This window comes from Sorex araneus, chromosome 11 (assembly GCF_027595985.1).
Source record: "Sorex araneus isolate mSorAra2 chromosome 11, mSorAra2.pri, whole genome shotgun sequence".
NCBI lineage: Eukaryota > Metazoa > Chordata > Mammalia > Eulipotyphla > Soricidae > Sorex > Sorex araneus.
In genome coordinates this window covers 39445816-39472131 of record NC_073312.1, presented here as the reverse complement: position 1 = coordinate 39472131, position 26316 = coordinate 39445816, and the positions used below count along the sequence as shown (strand labels likewise).

Here is a 26316-nt window from a genome sequence, read left to right as displayed (position 1 = left end):
AGGGCAAGGGCGCTGACCTCTTCCCTCCCCTGAAGCTGCTCCCCCACACACCACATTTTCACCCTGTGACCTGCTGTGACCCGCCAGCACAGGGCACAGTTCCTGGTCCTTTTATAAAACCCCCTCGTGGGGGAGGGGAGTCCAGCGAGGCTCTGGCTGAGTCCCCAGTGCTGGAGTTCCCCGGGACACCCCTCCTGCTGGCCTGGTCAGGCTGGGACAGTGATGGCTGAAGCCTTGCTCCGACCTCGAGGATGTCCAAACCCAGCCACGGGCCACCCTGTGCCCCCCTCCCACCCCGTACCTTCCATAATGGTCACCGGGTCTTCCACTTGTGGCCGAAGTATGTTGGGTCCAAAAACGGTCGCCAGATTCTGGACGCTCATCTTGTTGACATTTGAGTGGGCCTGAACTTCATCCAGAAACCTGCGCGATAAGAACGCCAGATTCTTGGGGGGCTGCTGGGACCCCAGGTCCAGTTGCTTCCACAGGTTCTCATGGTTCCAGGCCTGGCAGAGGCAAAGGCCCCGCTCCCCTGCCTGACGAGGCACCACCGGGGAAGAGCTGGATCCCCACCTTGCCCCTCCCACGGCCCTGAGACCAGGGGAGTCTTGTCTGCCCTCTCCCCCTTGCCTGAACCTCTGTGGAGGTCCGCAGGCTGACCCCCTAGGAGCACGAGCAGGGAGAAGGCCCAGAGGAGACAGGGAGGATGGACGTGATGTCCCTCCCCTCTGGAATGATCCCCTCAGATGTGCCCGGGGCTCCGGGGACTGGCTGGGTTCTCATCTGCTCCCTGGGGCTGGTTGGGGCGGGGCGGCTTGCAGGGGATGGGGGTGCAGGAGAACGACCCAGGGCCCCACCCCCCTGGAAGCTCAGGACTGGAGCACATGAAAGGGGGCATTCCGGCGCACCCAGCGACTTACTTGCAGATGTATCTGAGCAGGTTGTAATTGGCCAGGGGCAGGTTGCTCACTTGTTTAGTCAACTCCAGAGTCCCCTTGAGAATGAAAGAGGGAATGAGCATGTCAACGACCAGTGGTGAAGCCCCGGGCCCCACTCTCCATCTCGGCTTCTCCCAGTCAAGGAAAGGCCCGGGCTGCTTCAGGGAACAGCTGAGGGGGCCGGGGCGCAGGGGTGAACCCAGATCTCCTGGTAGGGCCATACCCCAGGTGAACAGAAGTCCCAGCCTACTGTCTCCCTCGGGGCTGGGGTCTCCGGGGAAGCTGGCGAGAGGGGTGCGCCTCTGCTGGCCACACAGGAATGTCAGGGCCAGCTCTCAGCCTGCTTATCAAAGCTCAAATATTTGCCAGATAAAGACCCTCATCTCCCACATGGCTGCGGAGAGAGTAAACAGTGCATCTCTGAGCAGAGCGGTGGGCACCTGTGGGGTGAGGGGAGGGGGCCCCTCTGTCCTGGGAGTGCTCGCAGGCTCTGGGGCTGAGGCAGGAGAGAAGCAGATGAAAGGTCCTACTTGTTCTCAGGGTCTGGGGCAGGCTGGGCAGCCATGGATGCAGGAGCCGGTGGGGACTGGGTGACTTCCTGTGTGGTGGCCCCAGCTGGGGACTGCCCTGGGGCAGGGCTGGGATCACAGCCTGCTCAGGAGGGACTGGCCCTTTGAGAAGATGGGGTGACATCAGGGAGGGCCTTCACAGAAAGGGGACATGCCGGCCAGCCCTCTCCAAACAACAGAACACAGTACTCTGATAATTCCCCCCAACATACACTTACGGGGCAGGGTACCAAAGACACCCCCACACATCACACTAGGTACCCTAGGACACCCCCCACAGCACAGCAGGTACCCTAGGATAACCCCCAGAGAGCACAGCAAATGTCCTAGGATACCCCCCACACAGAGGAGGTGCCTCAGGACATCCCCCTCAGAGCAGGTGCCCCAGGACACCCCCCCACAGAACAGATGTTCCAGGACACCCACAACCCCCCTCAGAGCAGGTGCCCCAGGACACCCCCCCTCAGAGAAGGTGACCCAGGACACCCCCCACAGAGCAGGTGCCCAGGACACACCCCACAGAACAGATGTCCCAGGACACCCACACCCCCCCTCAGAGCAGGTGACCCAGGACACCCCCCACAGAGCAGGTGATCCAGGACACCCCCCACAGAGCAGGTGCCTCAGGACACCCCCCCACAGAGCAGGTGCCCAGGACACCCCCCCACAGAACAGATGTCCCAGGACACCCCCCACAGAGCAGGTGACCCAGGACACCCCCCACAGAGCAGGTGCCTCAGGACACCCCCTCAGGGCAGGTGACCCACGACACCCCCCACTCTATGGCAGGCACCCTCACCCTCAGAACTGGGTGCAGACAGGAGCAAGGTGCCCTGGAGAGCGAGAGGCTGGGCCCTGGCTGCATGAGCACCCCGTGCCTCACCTCGTCCTCGTCCTTGGTGAGCAGCTGGGCGCAGCTGAGGAAGTCCTCGTACCTGGCGAAGGGCACCACGGGCTCGGGCAGCTCCCGGAGGTAGAGCTTCAGCAGGGACGCCACGGTGTGCACGTCCGTGGAGCTGCAGGGCAGGGGCGTGAAGTCCAGGAAGCAACCCCCACACCGCCCCCCGTGCAGAGAAGGCCCAGCCCCCCAGAGAGAGCACAGAGGCCCGGAAAGGACGGCGCGCAGCTTCCTCAGACTCGTGTCTGCTTCAGTCCTGCCTGGGCTCACTGCGGCAGAAGCCTCAGGCCCTGCTCCCGCACAGCTGGCTCTGGGGCAGCAACCACAGGCCAGGGCATGGGTGGGGGTGAAGAGTTCCCTTCCTCGGATGCGGACACGGGGAGGCAGGGGGTTGCTCTGTGGGGGGCGGGGAGGGGACAGGCACTGCTGCCAAAGCCTGAGCTCCCTCGTCCCAGCCCTGTCCCCAGCATGGGACAGAAGGACAGGGCATGTCACATGTGCCTGCCATGCGGGGGCTGCTCAGCTCCTCCAAAGACAGTCCAGGTCCCACCACAAGGGTCAGCAGGTCATAGGTCAGGCCTTTGCCCCCTGACCTCTGGGCTGAACTGGATGCCTCCACCTCTGTCCATCACTGCACTTCCAGCTCCCCAGCACCCCACACACACTCCCTGTCTACTCTTTTGTTGTTGCTGTTGAATTACTGTGAAATAGACTCTCACAAAGCAGTTTATGATTAGGTTTCAGTCCTACAGTGTTCCAACACCCATCCCTCCACCAGTGCACATTTGCCAGCATCAGTGTCCCCAGGTTCCCTCCCATCACTCCCCCACACCACCCCCTTCTCTCTCTCTCTCTCTCTCTCTCTCTCTCTCTCTCTCTCTCTCTCTCCCTCCCCACCCCCCTTTCAGGCCATTGTGGTTTGCAATACAGATACTGAAAGGTTATCATATATAGCCTGTTTTTGTCCAGTGTGGTCACTGCCAACTATTATGCCCGTCTACTCTTTTTTTTTTTTTTGCTTTTTGGATCACACCCGACACCCGGGCAACGCACAGGGGTTACTCCTGGATCATGTACTTAGGAATTACTCCTGGAGGTGCTCGGGGGACCATATGGGATGCTGGGAATCAAACCCGGGTTGACTTTGTGCAAGGCAAATTCCCTACCTGCTTTGCTATCGAACGACCCCCACCCATCTACTCTTAAGCCTTAGTCTCCTGCCCCCAGCTTAGGGCTTCCCGGAAAGTCTCCTTAGCATCTTCTCCGTGCTGCTCGCCCAGGCTGAGCTTGGGTCCGGTTCCTTCATCTGCTTTCCCAGAGCCCTGGACTGGAACTCTGGGACTCCGTGTTCTCATAGGTCATGCACAGGAATAAGCAGCCTGCCACTAGGAGTCGATATGCCACATGGCCCTGGCTATCCAATGCCAGGGTCTCTGAGATATGTCTAGGGGTCCCTACCAGCCCTGGCATCTGGGGTCCTAGGGTTCCAGGTGTCCGTGGATACACTGGGCACGTTCCCGTGTCAAGCTTAGTGGCTCCTGATCTGGCCATTTCTAATCCTTGCTTCTGCCCTCACAGTCCGTCTCGGGTCAAGCATGTGGTAACCCACATGCTTCACTCGCTGGACCCTAGGCTGGAGTCAAGACTCTCTCATGGGGTCTTGGGGTTCAGTGTCCTGTGAGCACTGGGAAGGGGGGACAGGGCAAGGAAGCAGGGGAAAGACAGGAACAGCCAAAAAATGAGACCATACAGGGGAGTACATTTCCTACAGGAGAGATGGTACAGGGGTTAAGGTGTCTGCCTTGCAAATGGCTCTCCCATACTTGATCCCTGGCTCAGCCTATGGTTCCATGGGCCCCACCAGGAGTGATTCTGAGTGCAGAGCCTGGGGGAAGCCTTGAAGATCACTGGGTGTGACCCAAAACAAAACAAAAAAAAATTAACTAAAGGCACTGTGGACAGGAGCCAGCAGGGAGACCTTCTGGTGAGCAGGGTGGCCCCTGGGAGCCCTGGCCTCCCGCCAGTGGGGCAGCCCTGATTCCTGCAGCCAGCAGGTCTCTGCGACTCAGCCAAGCCCAGCGCCCAGCCCCACCCGGGCACGGAGCACCTGCCTTCCGCATTCCCTCTCCCCTGCCTCTGGCCGTCTCCTGCCTGAGCCTTTTCCTTGAACCGTAGCTAAAGGCAGCTTCTTACTACATTTTCGGAAACTCCCATGAGTCCTCCCTGAACGCTGCTCCACGGCCCTGCGGAGAATGTTCTTCTGTTCCATAGTCCACAGCCCACAGCATGTGGGTGCCGAGCAGCCAGGGTCCCCTCTAGCCAGATGCGGCCACCTGGCACTCTCCCTCCCTCAGAAGTTGGCCCTGGATGATATGGGGGGGGGCTGGGTGCACCAGCAGAGAGGCTGCAGCTGGCCAGCCCAAACGGGGGGCCTGCCTGGGCTCCCAACCAGCTGCTGCTGCTGCTGGCCGGAGGACGAGAAGACCCAAGCCCTTCTTGCCCGAGCCAGCACTGTGACGCTGCCCGTCCAGACCAGGGGCAGCCACGCCATGCTCCCTGCCAGTCCCCTCCTTTCAGTCTCCAAAGGACAGCCAGGCCTGTCCCTGTCTCAGGATGGCTTAGTCTCTCCAGCCTCCATCTCCCAGGCTGGGGGACACTCTCCCCAGCTCCCTCTCTGGCAGCCAGGGACTCAGGCCAGTCTGAGTATGTGCTTCTGGTCACGGAGCCTGCAGGGGGCCTGGTCCTGTATCCTTGTCAGTCCTGATCACGGCCGCACCCTCCGTGGACAAGCTGTCTGCGGGGAGGCGGGGGGGGGGGGGCGGGGAAGCAGCAAAGCACTGCAGGAAGAGCCTTCCAGGAGACACTTTCAGAAGAAAGAACCCCTAGAGGGCCAGGGCAGGCAGCAGGGGGGAATACTGCCAGGAAGGCAGGTGGAGGAGGGCAGAGCCCAGGGCAGTGGGGGTTTGGGGCCCCGGGGAGAGGCAGCTGAAGGAGAGGAAGGGGAGAAACAGATGGTTCCAGAGCCCTGCGAGGAGCTGAGAAGGGTCTTCTCGTGGAAGTGCCATGTAAAAGGAGGGAAGGGGCTCTGGGCGGGGCGGTCTACTGCGCTCAGGTGCCAATCTGCCAATCAGACATAGCAACATTGAAGACAAAGGTAAAGGGATAAACATGGTAACCTTATAGTAAGTACCTGTACTGCAAACCCTAATGCAATTCGTGGGTACGAGGGTGGAAGGAGAGAAACTGGGGACATTGGTGGTGGGAAATGTCCGCTGGTGAAGGGATGGGTGTTGAAATGGTATATGACTAAAACCCAATCATGGATAAGTTTGTAACTGCTAATCTCACTGTAATAAAAAAAATTTTAAAAGAAAAGAATAGAAAACATGAAAAGGGTAGGTCTAGGGGGTGCTTCCCGGCAAGGAAGGAGTGAGGACTTGAGTAGCAGGTGGGGAGCCTGGGGAGGTCTGACCCCAACTCCACCCCTCACTCCACTGGCTCCCAAACCTGATTGCTAAGCAGAAGCACAGGATGGTGTGGGGGGCACAGCTGGCTGTCCAGGGCTCCAAACGGCCCAGGAGCTGGTGGAGACTGGACTCACTGGGCATAGCTCAGAGTCTCAGGATGGTGCTTCCTGGTGCCCTCCCTGGGGGAGTGGCTGCCGCTCCAGCTGTGTATCTTGGCAAAGGGCCCCACAATCCCTCTCTGGGCTGCAGTGCTGGGCACTGCTGGAGGGGCTGAGGGGGCCCTCCCTGAGAGCAGAGTTGGGAAGATTGGGCCACTGGCCGGTGCCCCGGGGCCTGTGCTGCCAGCTGGGGGGACTCAGATGATGTGAGGGCATGTGGGAAGGAAAGGGGGCCAGGGCTGGCAGGAGGCAGCCAGATATTTATGGAAAACTCTCCCACAGTGAGGAAGTTTCTGGGAGGCAGAAGCGGTCCCCCCAAACAGCCGCAGCTCCCCAGTCCCCGACCTGGGGCTCTACGAGGTGTAGGTTCCTCTCCCAGAGTGGAGCCAGGACCTGGTAAGGGCCGGCGATGTGCCACAGACCCAGGACAAGCAGGAGGGAATGACGGGTGACCCCAAAACCCACCAGGAGCTGGGTCCCAGCCACTGCCACACCTGTGCCAGTGGAGTGGACTGTGTGTGGGCGGAGACCACTTTTCCCACCAGTCTGCCGCCAACCTTCCAAGATACCCGTCCACTGTGTCTAGGGAGCAGGTGGCCCGGGAGGAGCCCCTGGGGGGTGGGCAGGGCCTCATCTGGAACCGCCCCTTGGAGCTCACCTGTCAAACAGAGGCTTCTCCCCACAGTCGAAGGAATCTTGCAGGTCCCTCACCAGGTTGGCCTGGCCCGGCATGCGGAAGAGGCCCTCCTCGGTGAGCCCGCGCTCCCGGATGAAGTCCACACACTGCTCCACCAGCAGGGGCGCCAGGCGGGGGCCGTACTTCCGTTCATGATGGACTGTGTCCTCCAGACGCTGCCCAAAGATTCCTGGGCATACAGAAGGGCCAGTCACTTACAGCAGCCCACAGCGGGATGGAGGTGGTAGGAACAGGCACTTGGGACCATGGGGACCGAGGGTCAGGACCAGAGGTGGCTGCTTCTGAGGGGACAAATCAGAAGCTGAGAGGGCACGCCCCAGCAGCTGACCGTGGCTACTGGGCACAGGGAGGAGGGCAGTGGCAGAGCAGGCACATGGACTGTCCTGAATGGTAGAGCTCTCCAAGCCTGAAGAACCTTAAAGGGCCCTCAGGGAACACACATTATGCCTTTTATTGATCGGTTTATTGATGTAACACTAACCTCCCAACAGCAGTGACTCACAGTTGAAAACCCGCAACTACGTCCACCAGAAAGTAAGCGCCAGAATGTTCTTCCAACCTGTCCCTGCAATCCCTCCCAAAGGGAAGCTACCTACTCCCCATCACCCGCAGAAGGAATGGCAACATCTCTGTCTCTCCTGGTCAAGCACTGGACAGAGACCAGCATCAAAAAGGCACAGCGAACCCCCCACCCACACACCGAGCCTCGAGACAGCAGGATGACAAAGCCACGTCACTGACCATGAGAACCACAAATCAGAACCATACTGAGGCAGGCCCTTCCAGCAACCACCAGAGTCACTATGAAAAACAAAAGCAAAAACAGACACACTGCACAAAGTGTTGGCAAGGATGTAGAGAAAAGGCTCCCTGGCACTCTGAGGGTAGAGACAGAATGTGGTACATTCACTGTGGAAAACAGATAAAGATGCTTCAAAAGAGAAAGAAAATCTAGATCCAACAATTCTACTTCTAGGTATATGCCCCAAATAACTGAAAGCAGGGGGGTGGAGGGATAGAATAGTGGGTAGGGCGTTTGCCTTGCATCTGACTGACCCATGTTCCATCCAGGAATAATTCCTGAGTGCAGAGCCTAGAGTAACCTCTAAACATTGCCAGGTATGGCCTCAAAGCACAAATAAATAAATACAACCAAGAGCTGAAAGCAGAATATCAAAGATATTTGCAGCCCCATGTCCATTCACAATAGCCAGAGGCAAAAACAATCCAAGTGGCCAATGACGAACCGAAAGATAAGCAGAATGGACTACACCCAATGTGGGGCTGTTATTCAGCCCCACAAAGGTCGAACAGTCTGACATATGTAACAATGTGAAGGAGCCTTAAGGATACCGAACTAAGTCAACCAAAAAAGACCAATTCTGCATGATTCCTCTTATATTCTAGAGAAGGAGTTAAAACCCTGAAGAGAGAAAGTGCCATATTTCACTGTGTAACTGTGACCCCTTCCTTCCAGCCCCCAAACTGGCTTATAACCTTTCGTTTCATCATCATCACATGGTAAGATTCTGCTCCTTATGCTTTTTAAAAGGTAGTCAAGGCAGCAATGCATCCATCAGTTGGCAAACGGATGCACATTTGTCTTCTCAAGTTCTGTGAGTGAGCCTAAAATTCTTATTCATGTTTCAGTGCATTTCCAAATGTAGAGTTTGTGTAGGGCACTTTGGTGCTGACACTACTGTCACAGAGCCCAAAAAAGACAAAGGTGCAAGAGGAACCTATCAGGTAAATAAAGCTACCATAGGTACATCCTGTGTTATGGCATCTTCCTGCATCAAACTGGCCCATTTCATTTTGATGAATATTCTCTTTTTTTCCCCCATGCATCCTAATCTTACACCCCAAATATCTTAGTAATAAATGATTTTTATCTAATACTGTCACAATTAAAATTAAAACGCTTGACCTACTGGTCCATCCCACTTTCAAACAAAATTTTGGGCATAAGACCTGTAATGATTATGTGGTGAATGATGGTAAAAGGCTGGTTAGGATTTGGGGTTAGTATTTAAGGAGGGCAAATTTTCAATTACACAAGATAAAAGAGTTCTGGAGATGGTAGGTGGCTAGGGCTGCACATTGCAAATGTACTTAATCCCACTGAACTATTCATTTTTAAATGATTAAGATGGAGCCAGAGACAAAATTCAATGGGCTGAGTCCAGGTTCATGTTCTAGCACTATATAGTCCCTCAAGCACCACCAGGAGTAATTCCTAGGAGTAACCTCTGAGCACTGAATTGGCAATAGCCCCCCAAGGACTCCTAGATACGTGTCCCCAAAACAAAAAGTGGCTAAGCTGCTGGGCTGGGAAGTGGAGCAATAGTACAGCATTAAGGTACTTGCCTTGCATATGGCCAACCCTGGCTTGAGTCCTCCCAGTGATGTAGGCAGGTAGATAGGATACAGCCCCTCATGACAATGGGATTCTTGGGAAGTAATAAACCACCAGTCCCAAGACTGCAAAAGCCCACCTTGTGAACGGGTAAGACTTCACCTGCTGCTAAGAGACCCAGAGAAGGCTGGACACCCCTCCGGGAGAACCTTGGGAACAAAGGCCAGGAAAGGAATTTCAAAGAAGGCCATAGACTACTCCCAACTCTACTCTCTTTGGCAACCACCCTAACAATGGACTCTTATCTAGGGAGATCCCCTACACAGGCAACTTGGGAAAATCCCTATAAAAGTCACCTTACACAAAGGAAGTGCATGAAAATGCTTCCCGAGGCCATATGCTGCTGGTACCCATGTAGCTGAGCACAGGCAGTGCCCAAGCATATATGTTGCCCACATCTCCGCTCTCGAGATGTATACTGGGGCTCTCTCCATCCTTGGTGAAGCCCATGTTCTGTCTTGAGGGTGTTACTCTGTCTCTGTCAATCTCTCTCTCTCTCTCTCTCTCTCTCTCTCTCTCTCTCTCTCTCTCTCTCTCTCTCTCTCTTTCTCTCTCTCCTTCCCCTTCCTCCAAATAAAATCTGCTTTTACTTCACTGTTCATCTCTTCCTAAATTCTTTTCTGTGAAATAGGACAAAGACCTGGAAGCCCTGGGTAAGGCCTAGGACTGGCTTTCCTTTCCCGCTTCCCGGCAAAGAGCAATTCCTTGCCCCAACCACAATCTGCAGCTTCCCTAGAAATTGGGTGGTGGGCTCAACTCTCATGCCGAGATGACCAAGTGGACATCAGGTGTGGCTTGACAGCCACCTGGTGGGGCTGGCAGGGCTCTGGTCTGTGCGGTGCAATGCATGTACAAGGCCCTGGGTTCTATTCCTGACACTGCTGGGCCTGGCCCCGATCATACAGTAGCTCAGGTGTTAGAACTGGCCTTAAGTCTGTTTGAGAAACAACCACAACTTCATGAGCAGAAATGAGAAATCATGCCTGTTACAACTGGCGTCATTTGCTAGGGTGTCAAATATGGAGAAAAGCATCACCACCCTTCCTCCATGCAGCCCTCCTGACTGCTCCCCTGCCCTCCTCTATGAGAGCCAAAAAAGGGCAAAGGGAAAAAGGAAATGGCGTCTAAGAATGTACAGCGGTGGGACCAGAGAGATAGTACAATCGGTAGGGGCCTCTGCCTTGCACAGGACCAACCTGAGTTTGACCCGCCTCATCCTATATGGTCCCTTAAACACTGCCAGGAGTAATTAAGGAGTGCGGAGCCAGGAGTAAGCCCTGAGCACAGCTGGGTGTGGCCCCCCACATAAAGAATGCACAGAAGTGCCAGTGCAGAGCAGGGTAGAGGCTGGAGGGTGAACAGAGTGAGGAAGTCGAAGAGGCTGGGCGCAGACAGTGCCCTGTCCTGGCAAAGGCCCACAGGCTCGTGAGTATCCGGCCCTACATAGCTCAGGGGCTCTGGGAAATGGCTCTCCCAGGAGGCCCTTCAAGTGCTGAGCCTGGTGAGAAGAGGCCTGTGTGAGAGCTGAAGAGGACTCAGACTGCAGGGAACAGTGAGACCTGACCTTCCACAGAGGCCACAAGGACCAAAGACTCTGAGCTGCATCCCCACAGGGGCCAGCCTGGCTTCGCCACTGGGGCCAGAACCTCCCCCCCCCTTTCCTCCATCAGTTTCACCATGACAAGGTCACGGTCACACCGGGCTTCAGGAACTGCCCACCATGCCCCAGGCCGCAGCCCATTTTCCCTTCACAGCTGTGTGAGGGGCCAGCTGTGCCCCCGCCTCCCTTGGAGGCCAGAGGCCTGGAAGACCCCACGGTAAAGCAGCTCAGCTCGCTCGTTCCACCTGGAGCCTCTGGTAGAGCCTGACAGAGCCTGGAACAATGGCTCCCAGCACCCTCGGCCCTCCTGGCACGCCTGCGAAGGGGGTGCCGTGCCAAGACGCGGTTCCAGTTAGGTTTGTCAGAAACCCAGCCAGCCTGGGAGTTCCTCGAGGTGCCAGCCCACGCGCCGCACAAAGCAGCCGCTGCCCCGGGAGAGGAAGCTGGCAGAGGCCGCCCGCCCTTCCTCTGGATGAACTTGCTCGCGGGCGCCTCCCCTGCCAGCTGCTCCCTGGCCAAGCCCAGGCCTCGCTCCCTTCTCCCGGGATCCCGGATCCCAAGCAGCGGCAGAAAGGCTCAGGGGGAGCAGACAGCTAGCTCTGAGCCCTGTTCTAGGAGACCTTGGGCGAGCCTGGCTTGTCTCTCCTCGGCCAGCCAGCACAGGGACGCAGGGGTCCCATTCTGGGACCTCCAGGTAGGAAGCGGCAGCAAGAGAAAAAAAAAGCCAGCATTACTGGGGGAGCTGATCTCTGAGAATGGCGCTCAGGGTTATGCTGGCCTTTCTGTGGCCTCCTGCTGCTGGTGACAGGGCATTGGGCAAGGCCTGTCCTGCCACCAGGGAAGAGACACAATGCAGTGGAAAGAATTGTAAAAGCCTCTTCAGCATCGCCCGGCAGTCCTTGCACTATGCCCACCCAAGGACCATCCCCGGAACCATATATGACACCCCCCAGACAATGCCAGGTGCCAGGTGTGACTCCCGAGTGCAGGTCCAGGAGTAAGCCCTCAGCACAGCCAGCAGGGTGTGGCCCAAACACCCCCTCCCTACCCCATTCTCCGAAGAACCAGCAGATAAGATCCTGGGAGGAGGCTGCGGACCTGGGATCTGTACCTACTCCCGTGTCCGGACCCAGGCCACCTTCCTGTCCTCTGTGTGCCCACTCGCCGGCTGGCACTCCAACCCCACTCCTGTGCCAGCCCTGCCCAGGGACTGGGGAAGCCTCAGCGCTGCAACCATGCCAAAGCCGCTGCCCCTCTCAGCCTCGGCCCTGCCTTGCTCCCTGCTGTCCACCTGAGGAGGCTGAAGTCCGTAATTTTTTGTTTGTTTTGCTTTGGGGGCCACACCCAGTGGTTCCCAAGGCTTACCCCAGGCTCTGAGCTCAGGGATCACTCCTGAAACGGCTCTAGGGACCCTTTCGGTGGCGTCCGGGATGGCAGTGGGCTCCGCAGCGCAGGGGACAAGCACCTTACTCCGCGAACCACCTCTTTGGCTCCTGAAGTCAGCTCTGGGAGAAACTCAGCAGCAGCTAACACTGGGGCAGGGGGCGAGGGAAGCGAGCCTCTCCCCAGTACAAAAGTGATCCCCGCTTTTCAGGAGGGAGGGCAGCCCCCATGCCCTGCACAGAAGCCTTTCCCAAGTCCACGGGGTTCAAGAAGAAGATATCTGGGGGGGAATTAGGAGCCCGGGCTCCGCAGAGGGGGAGTGGGGAGGAGGCCCCTCGGCAAGCCCGCGCCCCCGTCAGACTCCTTTCCTCTGCACGCTGGGTGTCCGTCCGTGCGGCTGGGCAGGAGAGATGGGCGCCCGGGCCTCTGCCACCTCTTCCCGACAGGCCCGCAGCCCGCATCTCCCCGCGGCACGCGTCTCCCCAGCCACCCGCCCGCACGTCCGTCTGTCCGTCCTCCCGTCCGTCGGTCGGAGCCCGCGCTGGGGCTCCCGTGAGCCCCGGCCCCCCGGGACGCCGCCCCCCCCCGCTCCCCCCCGCGGGGCCCACCGCACCCCGTCCCGCCCTACCTGGGGCGGCGGGCGCGCAGCAGGCGGGCAGGCGGCAGGGCGGCCGCGGGCAGGCGCGGCACCCGGACCAGGCCCGCGCGGCCGGCATCAGGCCCATGGCTCGGCCGGGCGCGGCGCGCGGCGGCGGCAGGAATGCCCGGCACGCGCGCAGGTAGCGTCTTGCCCGCCGCTCGCGCCCGCCCGCCCGCCCGCCCCGGGCCGGGACCCCGGAGGGAGGGCTCGGGAACTGCCGAAAAGGCTTCGCTGAACGCCCCGAGGTGGACGATCTCGCGCTGCTTGCGGACGCCCAAACGGGTCTTCTCTGCAGCCGCTCCCTGCCTCGTCCGGGGACTTGCTCCGGGAGCTGCCGTCCACTCCGCGCCACGGGACGGGCCGGTGCAGGCGGGGGAAGGCCGGCAGGGCGCTGCCTTCAGACCTGGAGCCCAGGGCTCCACCGCAAAAAGGCAGGGCCGGCCTGGCCGGGTCAGCCCCTAGCGCCAGGGGCAGTTTCGGGTCTGACACATTCTCTTGTGCAGCCCTGAGCACTGGTGAGGATTCACGTCCTCACCTTTACAGAGGAGGCTCAGAGGCTTATTTGCCTAAGGTCACCCAGCAGGTAAGAGGCAGAGCTTCAGCTTCGGCCTAAAATTACCTTGCCGCAAAACCTATTATTGGCCCCCACAGAAGAGTCTTTATTTGGGGTGGGTGGGAGTGTCCCAACCAAGGTCCAAGACCCCTCCCCACTGGACCTAATGGGATGTGAGGCTACACCCACCGACTGCCGTCTTCCTGGGCTCAGACTCTGGACCCCCAGCTCTTTCAACAGGGTCCACCCACTCCGGATTTGGCACCAGTGAGAGGAGCCCATACAGCCCAAGCACATCAGGAGCAGGGGGATGGGGGTGAGAGAAGCAGCAAAGCCAGGGGCACTACAACAGCATCTAGGTGGGAGGTGGGAGAGAGGGAGGGAGTTCCGGGGCCTGTGGGCAGATCCTGTTGGAAGGGCTGGAGCATCTGGGCCTGGGGGAGGGTCTTGTCTTAAAGCTGAGTGAGCAGGACACTAGCTGTTGCTGGAAAGGCCAGTGAGAGGCTCCCCACAGGCATTAAAATCCAAAGGGGAACCCCCAACATAAGTTACCCAATCCATACTTATCTAATTTTTGGATTTGGCAGTTCTCAGGAACCGTACATGGTGCTGAGGATCCAAACCTAGGCCCTGCAGGCAAGCGCCTCACCCACTCTATTCTCTCCAGCACTGTACTGGATTTTAACCTCCAAAAGAGTGAGAATAAATGTGGGATCCATTTGCTTATTTTTTGTTTGGGGGGAGGGGCACCTGGCAGTGCTCAGGGCTTCAGGGATTACACCTGGCAGGGCTTGGGGACCATATGGGATGCAGAGGATCGAAGCCAGGTCAGCTGCATGCAAGGCATCACCCTCTCCACTGTACTATCTCTCCAGTCCCATGAACGTGTTGTTTTAAGCAGCTATAGTCATGGCAATTTGGCATAGGATGCTAACACAATGGGCTAGATTGCACCAGTTTACATTTCCATTAAAAACTTATTACTGCAGGACTGGAGTGATAGCACAGCACGTAGAGCATTTGCCTTGCATGCAGCAGACCCAGGTTCGATTCCCAGCATCCCATATGGTCCCCTGAGCACTTCCAGGAGTAATTCCTGAGTGCAAAGACAAGAGTAACCCCCAAAAGAAAAAAATTATTAATGCAATAAAATACTTCTTGTGTTACTGAGATTTTTGAAACCCTGAACTGTTGTTTCAGACCAGTGAACACTCTTGATCAGGGCCCCGATACTAGTTAGTGGGGAGGCAGGAATGCGGAAAGTCCTTCCGAGGCTGAGTGAGCAGGAAGGGGTTTGGGGTTCGCTCTTGTCTCAGAGGTAAGCCTGAAGGTGGGGAAAATGGTTCCAAGCCTTCGTTTTCGAGTTTGACCTGTATGTGGTTATCGAGTTTGACCTGCAGGTTTCTGGAGAATCTTGACACCCCCTCTCAGATTTCCCAGACAGGACAGTCTCTGCACCTGCCTCCCCAGGCCTGGCCGCTTCCCCGTTTAGAGGCTCAGAGTTGACAGACGTAAGCCCCGGGCAGGCAGACACCCATGCAACCCTGGGGCTTGTTTCATGTAGCCCACTGGGGTGTGTGTACAGAGACAGTCACGCAAATGTCCTCTAGGGTAGGACCAGTCTGTCCTCTCACGAGCCCCTGGCAGCAGATAAACACATCTCTGAGCTATCTCTGACTTCAGTCATTTCTGTTATTTGGGGAGCAAGGGAATCTGGACCACACTGGCAGGGCTCTTCCTGGCTCAGTGCTCAGGAGTGGCCCCTGGTGGTGCTCCAGAGGCCGTATGTGGTGCTGGCATTAGAACCTGGGTTGGCTGCATTCAGGACAAGTGCCTTAAGCCCTTGGACACTCTCTCCACCTTGGTTCTTTGCACTTTTTATCTCACAGGAGGCGGGGGTTGTTTGGGTCATCCCTGGCAGTACTCAGGGGACCAGGAGGTGCCAGGGACTGAAGCCGGGGTTCCCAGGTACAACACATGCACTCCAGCTCTCTGGACCATCTGCCCAGCGTTCTCGGTTACCTCCTCACACCAGCCCTGACTGCCCACCAGCAGTTTTGCTCTGAAGGGAGTTGCCTTCGCGCACCTGCAGATTCTCTCCAGACTCTGAGGCACGCTTGGCAACAGAGCAGCCGCAGCAGGGCTTGGCCCGGAGTGGGATTCGGGATGGGCTGTTCCCAGCCCTGCCCTGCGCAGTTAGGCACGTTGCTCACTCAACCTCTCAACATTCCCCCTTGACAGTACAATTCTGATCGGGCCGCCCCCACGATGAGAGCAGCCCACAGCAAACAGCAGCCTGATGGAGAGGAGCTGAGAGCCAGTGCTCCTGACCAGGGCTCGGGAGAGGCCTGCGGACCCCCTGCTCTGGGCCCACATGAATCCTGATTGAGCCCCACAGACCTGAGCTATGATGCTGCCTCCTGCCTCCTGTCAGGCTCCTCGCTATTCGGTCTCCTCACCTTTCCAAGGGGCTACCACAGGGCCTGTGGGTGAGCACAGCTGTGACCTACCCTGGGGACACAACTTCCTGAAGGGTGGCAGCCTCCTCCTCTGCCACTAAGGTCACCCTCCGTTGGCCTCTTCTTAGCCAGGACGATGACAAGCCACTCCGGCCCTGTGCTCTGAACTCACTTGGCGGCACCTTGTAGGCAGCCAAGTTCAAGGAGATCTCACAGCAGTGAGGGGTGGGGTGCAAGGCAGTTGAACAGGAAGCCCTCGGGAGCAGCCCCTGCCAGTCACTCTATCAGGCTGGCCTGGCGCTCCCAAGATAAGATTCCCCATGCTCGGTTCATCTGGTAAAAAGCTGGGGTCCCCTAACTGTCCCGCCAGTGGGGGCTGCTCTCCTGCCCTGGGTCTCCCTAGGCTCCTGGGGAGGCTCCCAGGGTGATGCACGCAGAAGAAGAGGTTAGATTTGCCTTTTAGAGCCTAGCTCGGTTTCCAGGCTTCCTCCCCTGGCACATGGATCTGAAGGCCCGGAGAAATGGCCACGGCCCCAGAATTAGGTTTATTGACCCCTCTGCTCGCTTAGGGCCCTGAAATCCAGCTGGGTCAGCTACGTTCTGTTCTCTTCTCTGTAGGCCTATGGCCAACACTCACGGGAACTGGAAATCAGACTCTCTGGAATGCTCTGGAAGAAGTAGACCATGGAGAGAACTGGTCCTTGGGATTTGGGACTCCAGCGCCAGCCTGGCTGGACCAATCTTCTCCTGAACCTGAGAGAGCCCGGAGGCTTCCTCTGGAAACTGTCATTCCTGCAAACACACACACACACACACACACACACTCACACACTGCACACACTGCACACACATCACACATCACACACATTCTCACACACATATACTCACACACCACACACACACATCACACACACTCACACACATACACACCACACACACTCACACAACACTGACACACCACACACACACTCACACAAACACTCCACTCACATACCTCATACACACACCCCACACTCAAACACACATACACACACCATACACACACATACACACACCATACACACATACACACATATAACACACGCATTCACACACATACACTCACACACCACACACACATTACACACACATACCACACATACACTCACACAACACACACACAAACACTCCACTCACACACCACACACACAACACACACTCACAACACACTCACACACACATACTCACACACACCATACACACACATACTCACACACACCATACACACTCACACACCACACACACATACACACACACCATACACACTCACACACACTCACACACATGCACACTCTCACACCCCAGCTAGGCTCAAGGGTAGCTTTGTGCTCCTCCAAGCTGCCTGGAGGCTGGGATTCTCTCCATGTCAAGCACCCTGCCCTGTGACCTCTGGGACCCACATTTGTCCTCTCTCCATTTCCCAACCCCATTTCCGAGGACTCCCAGAGCAAAATGTTTGGCTCCTGGGGGCAGGGAGGGGGGCGGTCAGAGGAGGTCCCCAGAGCCCTGTGAGAGCCACAGTCAGGCAGTGAGGCACTGATGAGCAGGGCTGGCCGCACGTGTACCACTGCAGAACAGGCTCTCTGCAGTGACAGCACAGCCCCTGGACTGTGACCAGATAAACAGCTTTTGGGCTTTGGTCACGAGTGCCCACTGGCCTGCAGGTGGAATGGTTACCGTGTTCCTGGGGATGGAGCACTTTTTCCAGCCCCTCCACCCCCCACCCACTTCAGGCTCAGCAGCTTGGCCGCCTGGATAGCCAGCAGGCAACTATCTCCAGCTCGAAAGGGACAGCTTGGGGCTGCTCCTGTCTGACCGACCCCCACCCCTGTGCTGTTCCAGTCCTTCCCTCCTGGCTCACGACCACCCCATCAGAGGCCACCCCCCTCACTCCCTGTGCCTCACACCCAGCTCAGCAGAGCTGGCAGATCCTACATCCACAGGAGATTTGGAATCGATCACTTTCAGTTCCCGGGGTAGCTAAAGGAGCCCTGGCATCTTACGTGGATGAACTGCAAATCCATCCCCCAGCCTGACCTGCGCTGGTCAGTGGTCAGCCTGATCCTTGTAAACGATGTGCTGGGTCACTTCACTCCCTGGCTCATGGGTTCCCAATAACCCCTCTCCGCAGACCTTAGGAGCCAAAGCCCAGATCCTTACCAGAATGGGGTCCCCAAACTCAGGGACCAGCAGGCTCCACCAGGCTTCTTCCCATCAATCCCTGCACACCTTCCTGCCACCTGCCCACCTGCCCCTGCTGCTTTAAGACCACATCAGACACGCTCAGCTGTTGGCCAGCTGTTGAGGGGAGGTCCGGCTCACTCCACTCACCAGTCTCCCGCCTCCAGTTTCCTCACCCCTTCCTAGTTTCAAAGTCACCCTCACTCTTGGACTGAAAATGAAAATTTCTCTCTCTCTTTTTTAATAGCATGCACCGTCTTTTAAGACACAGTTGTTTTTCAAAGGGTGGTGGCATCAACCTGGGAACGTGTTAGAGATGCGAATCCTGCAGAGTGGGAAACTCAAACTCACAGTCTTCCTCTGGTGACTCTGACATTCACGAGTACTGGAGAGCCCCAACTCACTTTCCCTCTTATTGCCCCTGAGGGACTAACACGAAGGCTTTGTCCCTTCTTTTTCTCTCCCACACACTGTCCTCTGCCTGCATTTGGCTGATGCTCTGAGTCCATTGAGTGATGGAGACTATTAGTCCTGAGAGTTCTGAGCAACCAGCACCCATTTCTGCAAAGAAGACAGTGTATGTGGTGGTGGTGGTGGTGGTGGTGGTGGTGGTGGTGGTGGTGGAAGGGGGTTCTGGGGGAAGGGAAGTGCTGGGGATTAAATTCAGGGTCTCACACTTTGATACAAGTTCTCTACCTCTGAACCAAATCCCCAGCCCAAAGGAGATATTCTTATTCTTATACTGCAAACAAGGACACGGAAAAGGTATGTGGGGCACAGGTGTGTATGTATGTTGTGTATCAGTGTGTATGCCTGTGTGTGTGTGTACAGGTACATCTGCCTGGGTCACAGAACAAGCAAATAGTAGCATCCAGTCACATGGACACTGCAACTTTATGTTCATTTGGCCTCCTCACATTTCATCACAGCCAGTTTTGTTAAGCACCACCCTAGGCACAAAAGAACTCCTTTGAGGATCTGCAGGTTCTCTCCATACACTAGACAAGATGTCACCATGCCAACACCACGAGAGGCCAGGCAAAATGGGTCCCTGTGCAGGGAGCTGCCGGGATGCTCAATTGCATGCAAGTCTTCTAGTCCATGTACCCAGGATGTCTTTCCAATCACTTGGGTCTTTAATTTTTTTTCAACGATGTTTTGTCATAGAGTATAGGTTTTGTAGTTCTTCTCAAATTTATTCCTAGTTATTTTATTCTCTTAAGGTGCTATTTTAACCAAAATTCTCCCCGCTTAATTTTGTTTGCTCATTGTTTCTATACAGAAACACTATTGATTTGTGTATATCGATCCTTTATATTGCAATCTTGCTGAGCTCTTTACTAGTTCTAACAGTTTCCCAGCAGGAGATCCAAACCACAACAACCAAACTTTAAAATGTGCTTGTCAAAGAGTCAGGCTGAAGGGTAAGGGGACATGGGAGGGATCCTGGGAACACTGGTGGAGGGAAGCTGACACTGCTTATGGGATTGGTGCTAGGACAAAATATACCTAAAACTCAACTTTGTTTTTAAAAAAAGAATTTGTAAATCAAGGTATCTTATTAAAAACTAAAATCCTCCCTACATAGTTTTTAATTAAATCACCATGAGATCCATGGTTACAAAGTTGTTCATGAGGGGCACATGAACAACTAGTACAGTGGGTAGGGCATTTGCCTTACATATGGCCAATCCGGGTTCAATACCCCGAATCCCATATGGTCCCCTGAACACCATCAGGAGCAATTCTTGAGTGCAGAGCCAGGAATAACTCCTAGCATTGCCAGGTGTGACCCAAAGAGAAAAAAAAATGTTGTTCATGATTGGGTTTCAGTCTTACAATGTTGCAACACCTGACCCTTTACCACTGTACATTTCCCACCACTTTTCCACTTGCTTAGATCAGAACATCTCTAACAATGGCCCGTGGGCTCCTCTCATTCTCTCATCCACGTGGGCAGGGAGCTACTGCCGGCTTTCTCTCCAACAAGAATCAAGGAACCAATTACTGCTCTGCAGCACTGCCACCCTGCGCCGGGCTGCCCTCTTCCTTCCCTTCCCCTGCATCACTGTGCGAGAAACTCCTCTCTGGTCTCCTGTTTCTGCCCTTGTCCTCCTTCATCTACTCTCGGTGCAGCAGCCAGAGGGATCCTGCTAGCAGCTGAGTCAGGCTCTGCTCATGTTACGGCGGGAGTGACGGGCAGGGTGCCAGGCAACGGAGTTCATTTAACTGGTTCTTCTGAATCTCATCCCACTAAGCAGATAATGGAATGGCGGGGGTGAGGGGTTGGGAAACACTAAGAGATAAAAGGAATCTCCCAGCCAGGCAACCCCCTCTTTGAACCCATGCACACGCCTGCAGGGACGGCAGCTTCTCTTTGCCCCCTCATCTATGCCCGAGTGGCCTGCAGGATGGTGGGTTCTCCCCTACGTGTGCGTACCTCTGGCTGGAGAGCTGAGGAAAGCCGAGGGCACAGGGAGCCGCTGGGCCACGGGTCTTGAGAGGTAGTCCTGAAACCCCCATGACAGATGACAGAGCCCCAGGGACGAACCAGCAGTGGACTTTGAGAGACAGCCAGGGAGACTGGCATGGACTCAGGCGCAGTGGGCACAGGAGCAGTGGACCCAGCTACAGGATGCTGGGGCGTCCAAACCACTTCTTAAAGCTGTTGAAAGAGAACTATAGCTTTGCCAGCATTTGGAGCTTGCTTTCTTTCTTTCTTTCTTTCTTTCTTTCTTTCTTTCTTTCTTTCTTTCTTTCTTTCTTTCTTTCTTTCTTTCTTTCTTTCTTTGCATTGGAGCCGTCTTTTATTTATTTATTTATTTTTTTGTTGTTTGGGGCCATACTTGGCTATGTTCAGGCCTTACTCCTGGCTTGGGGCTCAGGGATCACTCCTGGCAGGGTTTGGGGAATCATACAGGTTTTAGGGGATCGGACCCAGGTTGCTTATTGCAAGGCCAGTGCCCTGCCCACTGTACAACCTCTTGGCCCCATCCTCTGGAGTATAGTATGCAGATCTTTCAGGTTCCAGTCAGGGACCCACAAACCGAGGAATAAAGCCATTTGTGTGATACTGTTCCATTCCGAGGCCAAGCCAGAGTCATCCCCCAGACCAGAGCTGACACCTTGCCCACCCCATGCTCCGACCTGGCTCCTCTCTTCTCCTTCACACTGGCCTCTGCTGCTTCCCATGTGCTCTGGCCAGGCAGCTGTGGATTCTGCCCCTTGTCTCCTGGACTCAGGTGCCCCGTCTTTGCCCTCCTTCACTCAGCCTCGCCCTCTCCCCAGCACCGTGTACCTGCCTGGGCTCCCTTCCTCTGTGAGAAGGTGCACTCCCGGGGCAGGGCGTCTGTCTGTCTTATTCCAGCTCCACAGTGCATCTGAGAGAGAATGACTGACCGCGTGAGTGAGTGAATGCCCAGGCCAAGTGGTGTTCCAGGCACACCCCAGCCCAGCCTCCCGGCCCAGCGATCAGCAGTAACTGGCTTCTCTGACCTGGATTTCTCTGTGGGGACAGCTGGGCTCTCTGCTGACTGCAGCGGGCACGCTGCCCACTGGAGTCTGGCAGAGTGGGGGCCCCCCCCCCGCTCTCTGCCAGAACAAACATGCTTGAAAAGGCCCGTGGGTTCCGTTATTAAACAGTGCGAGGAGGGCTGATCCTCTAAGCCTCCTTTCCAGGAGAAACCAGGCTAATAACAGCTTTGCCAGGAAGCCTTCAGAGGCTCTCGGAGCCCACCTGGGAGCGCCCAGGCTTGCCTGGACATGCCCGCCATCACTAACCCCCAGGATTTCTGCACTTCCTTTAGGCTGCTGGTGGCAGGAGATAAGCGCCTTTGATGGTGGTTCCTGTTTGAATTCTTGTGAGTCCTTCAGCCAGAGGAGGCTGAGAGATGCGGGGGCCTGGGCAGGGGGGTGAAATTGGGGTCTATGCGAGGATCTGGGAATGGTCCCCAGTTGGGCAAAGTGAGGGGCAGAGGGAGGAAGAGAGGAGGGATACGTGATTCCTGTAAAACTTCCGAGTCACCGGGACTGCTATCCTGACCTTTTTCTTCTTGTTTGTTTCTTGGGGCCACACCCAGTGGTGCTCAGAGGTTACTCCTGCTTCAGTGCTCTGGAGTCATTCCTGATGGTGCTTGGGGAACCCTGTGGTGCTGGGGATCCAACCAGGACTCCTGATACAGAACCTGCACTTACCCCATGGAGTTTTCTCTGGCCCAACAATCCTGACTTTCTGGGCCTTCATTTTTTTTTTCGCTTTTCGAATATTTTTTTTCATGGCCTAACTGTCCATAACTAACATAACATGCCCTATTTTCAATTTTCGGTAAACTGTATAAAACACATGGCCTGTTGCTGCCTAGTCCCTTGGTAAACGTGGCACATCATGCATGGTGCTGGGCGGAGCTGCAGTTAATTCAGTTCTCACTGTCCTAGCTCCCCCTTGGAAGAAAGAATCACATTTGGGGGGCTGGAGAGCTCGACAGTACAGTTGGTGGGGCACTTGCCTCGAATATGGCCAACTCAGGTTTATTTCTCAGCACCCCAGATGGTCCCCCGAGCCCCTGAATGATCCCTGAGAACAGAGCCAGGAGTAACCCAGCAATACTGGGTGCAGTCCAAAACCTTAAAAGAAAAAAAGAAAGAGAAAAAAATTTAAAAGGGGGTGCAGGGGGCTCTCAAGTGGGTCTCAGGAGGTCCAGAGGCTCCTCCTGGTGATTCTGGACTGATCAGCCACCGAGTTCAATGTGAGGGCCAGAGGATGTGATGCTGGGGATTACCTGGCGATGCAGGAGGTGCCCAGAGATCCAACTGGGGTTGCCTCATGTAAGGCATATGCCTTAAGCCCAGTTTCTCAGGCCACTGAGTCACATTTCTTTCTAAACAGTATTGTACCTAGCGGAGCTGGAGCAATAGCACGGCACGGGCAGGGCATTTGCCTTGCATGCGGCCAACCCGGGTTCGATTCCCAGCATCCCATATGGTCCTGAGCACTGCCAGGAGTAATTTCTGAGTGCAGAACAGGAGTAACCCCTGTGCATCGCTGGGTGTGACCCAAAAAGCAAGAAAAAAATTTTAAAAAAATAGTATTGTACTAGGTTAACACTAGGCCATCCCAGGTTATAAATTAACCTGTGAATTTCTGGCACACTTGTGCACAAACATCTGTTTGGGACACACCTCACAGCAGAACCGCTGGGCCATTTGGGTGCAGAGCACCAACATTTGGAGACCTGCTGATTTGCCAATTTCCCTAGTAACATATGCATGTGTTTGTAGCTGCCCATTCATCCTTCTCGATTAATCATCCCAGCCACTTCCTTGTGGTTGAGCCTTCATATTTCCCTGAATATACGGAGGCACAGCTCTTTTATTTATATCCATTATTAAGAGGATTTCATTTGCAAAAGTGCCTGTTTCTCTTGCTTATATTTCTACTGGTTTTTGTTCGTTTGTCTGAAAATTTCTACTGTCTTTACTAATCTGGAGAAGTTTAAGAATCAAGTCATTCATTTTGTGGGTCCGTTGAGAAGGTACGAACTTGGTGGCGCGGAAAAAAAACAAAATGTGTGCTTTGAACTTGAAACAGCCGCGGGATACAGAGCCAGCCCTAGTCGGGCCCGTGCTCGGCTCCGGCCGGCTGGGTTTTCGGCCCGGGCACCCATGCCCCTGCAGAGCCGGTGGATGTGGAACAAGCGGGAACCAGAGACAGCTTTAGGAATTGGGGTTCCAGCAAGTGCTTGCACCCATGTATGGAGACTGTGAATTAAGCCTTTGCCCCACGCAGGCTAACGGAGGAAATATGTAATTTCTGGCAGAATTTTCCCAGGACTTTATACAGAAATCCAAAACCGCGCGGACGCGGCAGCGTCCGCGCAACTTAACATTTATAATTGTCATCAATGTGAAAGGGTTCCATTTGAACAGGTCAGACTTGGGGGGGAAACTCCAAATAATAACAGTAAGTTTTTGTTGAAATATTGAAGGTTCTTAATGTAACAGCCACCTCTGGACTATGAGCTAAGCAAAAGCCCCACGCTGGCCAACGTGGCGTGGAGTACACCATACTATGAGGCGCAGGAAGGGGGATGAGGGGGAAAAATTAAAAAAAAAAAATGGAAAAGGAAAAAGAGAAAAAAAAAAGAGAGAGAGAGTTATGTCAACTATAGTGAGTTTTGTGTTGAATTATGGAATGTAATCAAGGTAAAGAAAAAATGAAGTGAAATTCATTAGTTATACAGTAGGGGGTAGGGGGTGGGGGCGGGGGGTAAACTGGGGTTTCTGGTGGTGGAATTTGGGCACTGGTGAAGGGATGGGTGTTTGAATATTGTATAAGTGACATATAAACCTGAGAACTTTGTAACTTTCCACATGGTGATTTAATAAAAATTAAAAAAAAAAAAAAGAATCAAGTCATTTTGATGGGTTAAATGTATTGCAAAAAATATCTCTTAATTTATGATTGTCTTCTTTTTTTCTTTTTTGGGTCACACCTGGTGATGCACAGGGGTTACTCCTGGCTCTGCACTCAGGAATTACTACTGGTGGTGCTCAGGGGACCATATGGGATGCTGGGAATCGAACCCGGGTCGGCCGCATGCAAGGCAAATGTCCTACCTGCTGTGCTATCACTCCAGCCCCTTTGATTGTCTTTTACTCTTCTTAATCTACTTTTAAAGAATGGGTAATCTTCTTTTAATTTATTTTTTAAAATCTGGGGGCTGGAGTGATAGTACAGCGGGTAGAGCGTTTGCCTTGCACGCAGCAGACCCGGGTTCGATTCCCAGCATCCCATATGGTCCCCGGAGCACCGACAGGAGCAATTCCTGAATGCAGAGCCAGAAGTAACCCTTGAGCATCACTGGGTGTGACCCAAAAAGCAAAAATAAATAAATTAAAAATTAAAAATAAAAATGTTTTTTAAAGTCTGTTTTGGAGCCACATCTGACTGTGCTTGGGGCTTATTGCTGGCTCTGTGCTCAGGGATAACTCCTGGCTATGCTCAGGGGACCAAATGGAATGCCATGGATTGAATCCGGGTTAGTTGCATGCAAGGCAAGCAAGCTATACTATCACTCCAGCCCCAGATATACTTCATTTTATATTGTATAAACTATTAGTCTTTTCTTAAAAGATTATTGCTTTTCCTTCCTTCCTTCCTTCCTTCTTCCTTCCTTCCTTCCTTCCTTCCTTCCTTCCTTCCTTCCTTCCTTCCTTCCTTTCTTTCTCTTTCTTTCTTTCTTTCTTTCTTTCTTTCTTTCTTTCTTTCTTTCTTTCTTTCTTTCTTTCTTTCTTTCTTTCTTTCTTTCTTTCTTTCTTTCCTTTCTTTCTTCCTTTCTCTCCCCTCCCTCCCTCCCTCCCTCCCTCCCTTCCCTCCCTCCCTCCCTCCTTCCTTCCTTCCTTCCTTCCTTCCTTCCTTCCTTCCTTCCTTCCTTCCTTCCTTCCTTCCTTCCTTCCTTCCTTCCTTCCTTCTCTCCTTCCTTCCTTCCTTCTTTCCTTCCTTCCTTCCTTCCTCCCACCCTCCCTTCCTCTCTTCCTTTCTTCCTTCTCCTCCCCTGTCTCTCCCTTCCTCCTTTCCTTTTTTCCTTCTCTTTCTCCCCTCCCATCCTCTTCCCTCTCCTCCCTTTTTCATCTTTTCTATAGTGCCAAGGACTGAACTCTGGGACTCATGCCTCAAACATGCAAGAAAGTGTTCTACTGCTGAGTTACATCTTGGTCTGTGATTAATATTTTTATTGGTTTTTGGCCCATACCAGGTTGTGCTCAGAAATTACTCCTGGCTCTGTGCTCAGGGATCACTCCTAATGGGCTTGGGGGGACCATATGTGATGCTGGGGATTGAGCCCAAGTCATCTGCATGCATGAAAAACACCTGCCCTACCCGCTGTACTAACACCAGCCCTCTTTTCCTATTTATATTATTATAGTTTAGGTTACATGGTTACAATAGTGTTAAGATTGATAGTTTTGATATATAGAGCTATACTGTACCTCACCACCTCCAAGGTACTCAAGATCCTCCGCCACTAGCTCTGTCCCCTCCAACCCACCTTTTCCCTCCCTTCACCCCCTCCTACTGCTTAATATTCTACACTGTATCCAAGGCAAAGAGTTTGTCTTTATTCAAAAATATCTCTTCCCTTGTTTTGTTTCTCTATATTCCACAGATGAGAGATATCACCCAGCATTTGAACGGGTTTATTTTGTGTAACAGGACACCCTCCAATTCTATCCAAGTTATAACAAACTGCTTAATTTCATTTTTTCTTATAGCTTATTTCATCTTTCTTATAATGTTCCATTATGTGTATTCCATAACT

General features: G+C 54.4%; 1 protein-coding gene across 4 annotated transcripts in view; it reads right to left on the bottom strand.

Annotated features, from left to right (window-relative positions):
* ARHGAP22 (Rho GTPase activating protein 22) overlaps nucleotides 1-26316 on the bottom strand; it is a 209245-nt gene that overhangs the window by 7445 nt on the left and 175484 nt on the right. For all 4 annotated transcript variants that reach the window (XM_055119221.1, XM_004607398.2, XM_055119222.1 and 1 more), the window contains 4 exons: nucleotides 6689-6896; nucleotides 2391-2523; nucleotides 921-994; nucleotides 302-423 (listed from right to left, as the gene is read on the bottom strand). In XM_055119221.1, the coding sequence (XP_054975196.1) occupies nucleotides 302-423; nucleotides 921-994; nucleotides 2391-2523; nucleotides 6689-6896 (537 nt within the window). The remainder of the gene's footprint in view (nucleotides 1-301; nucleotides 424-920; nucleotides 995-2390; nucleotides 2524-6688; nucleotides 6897-26316) is intronic.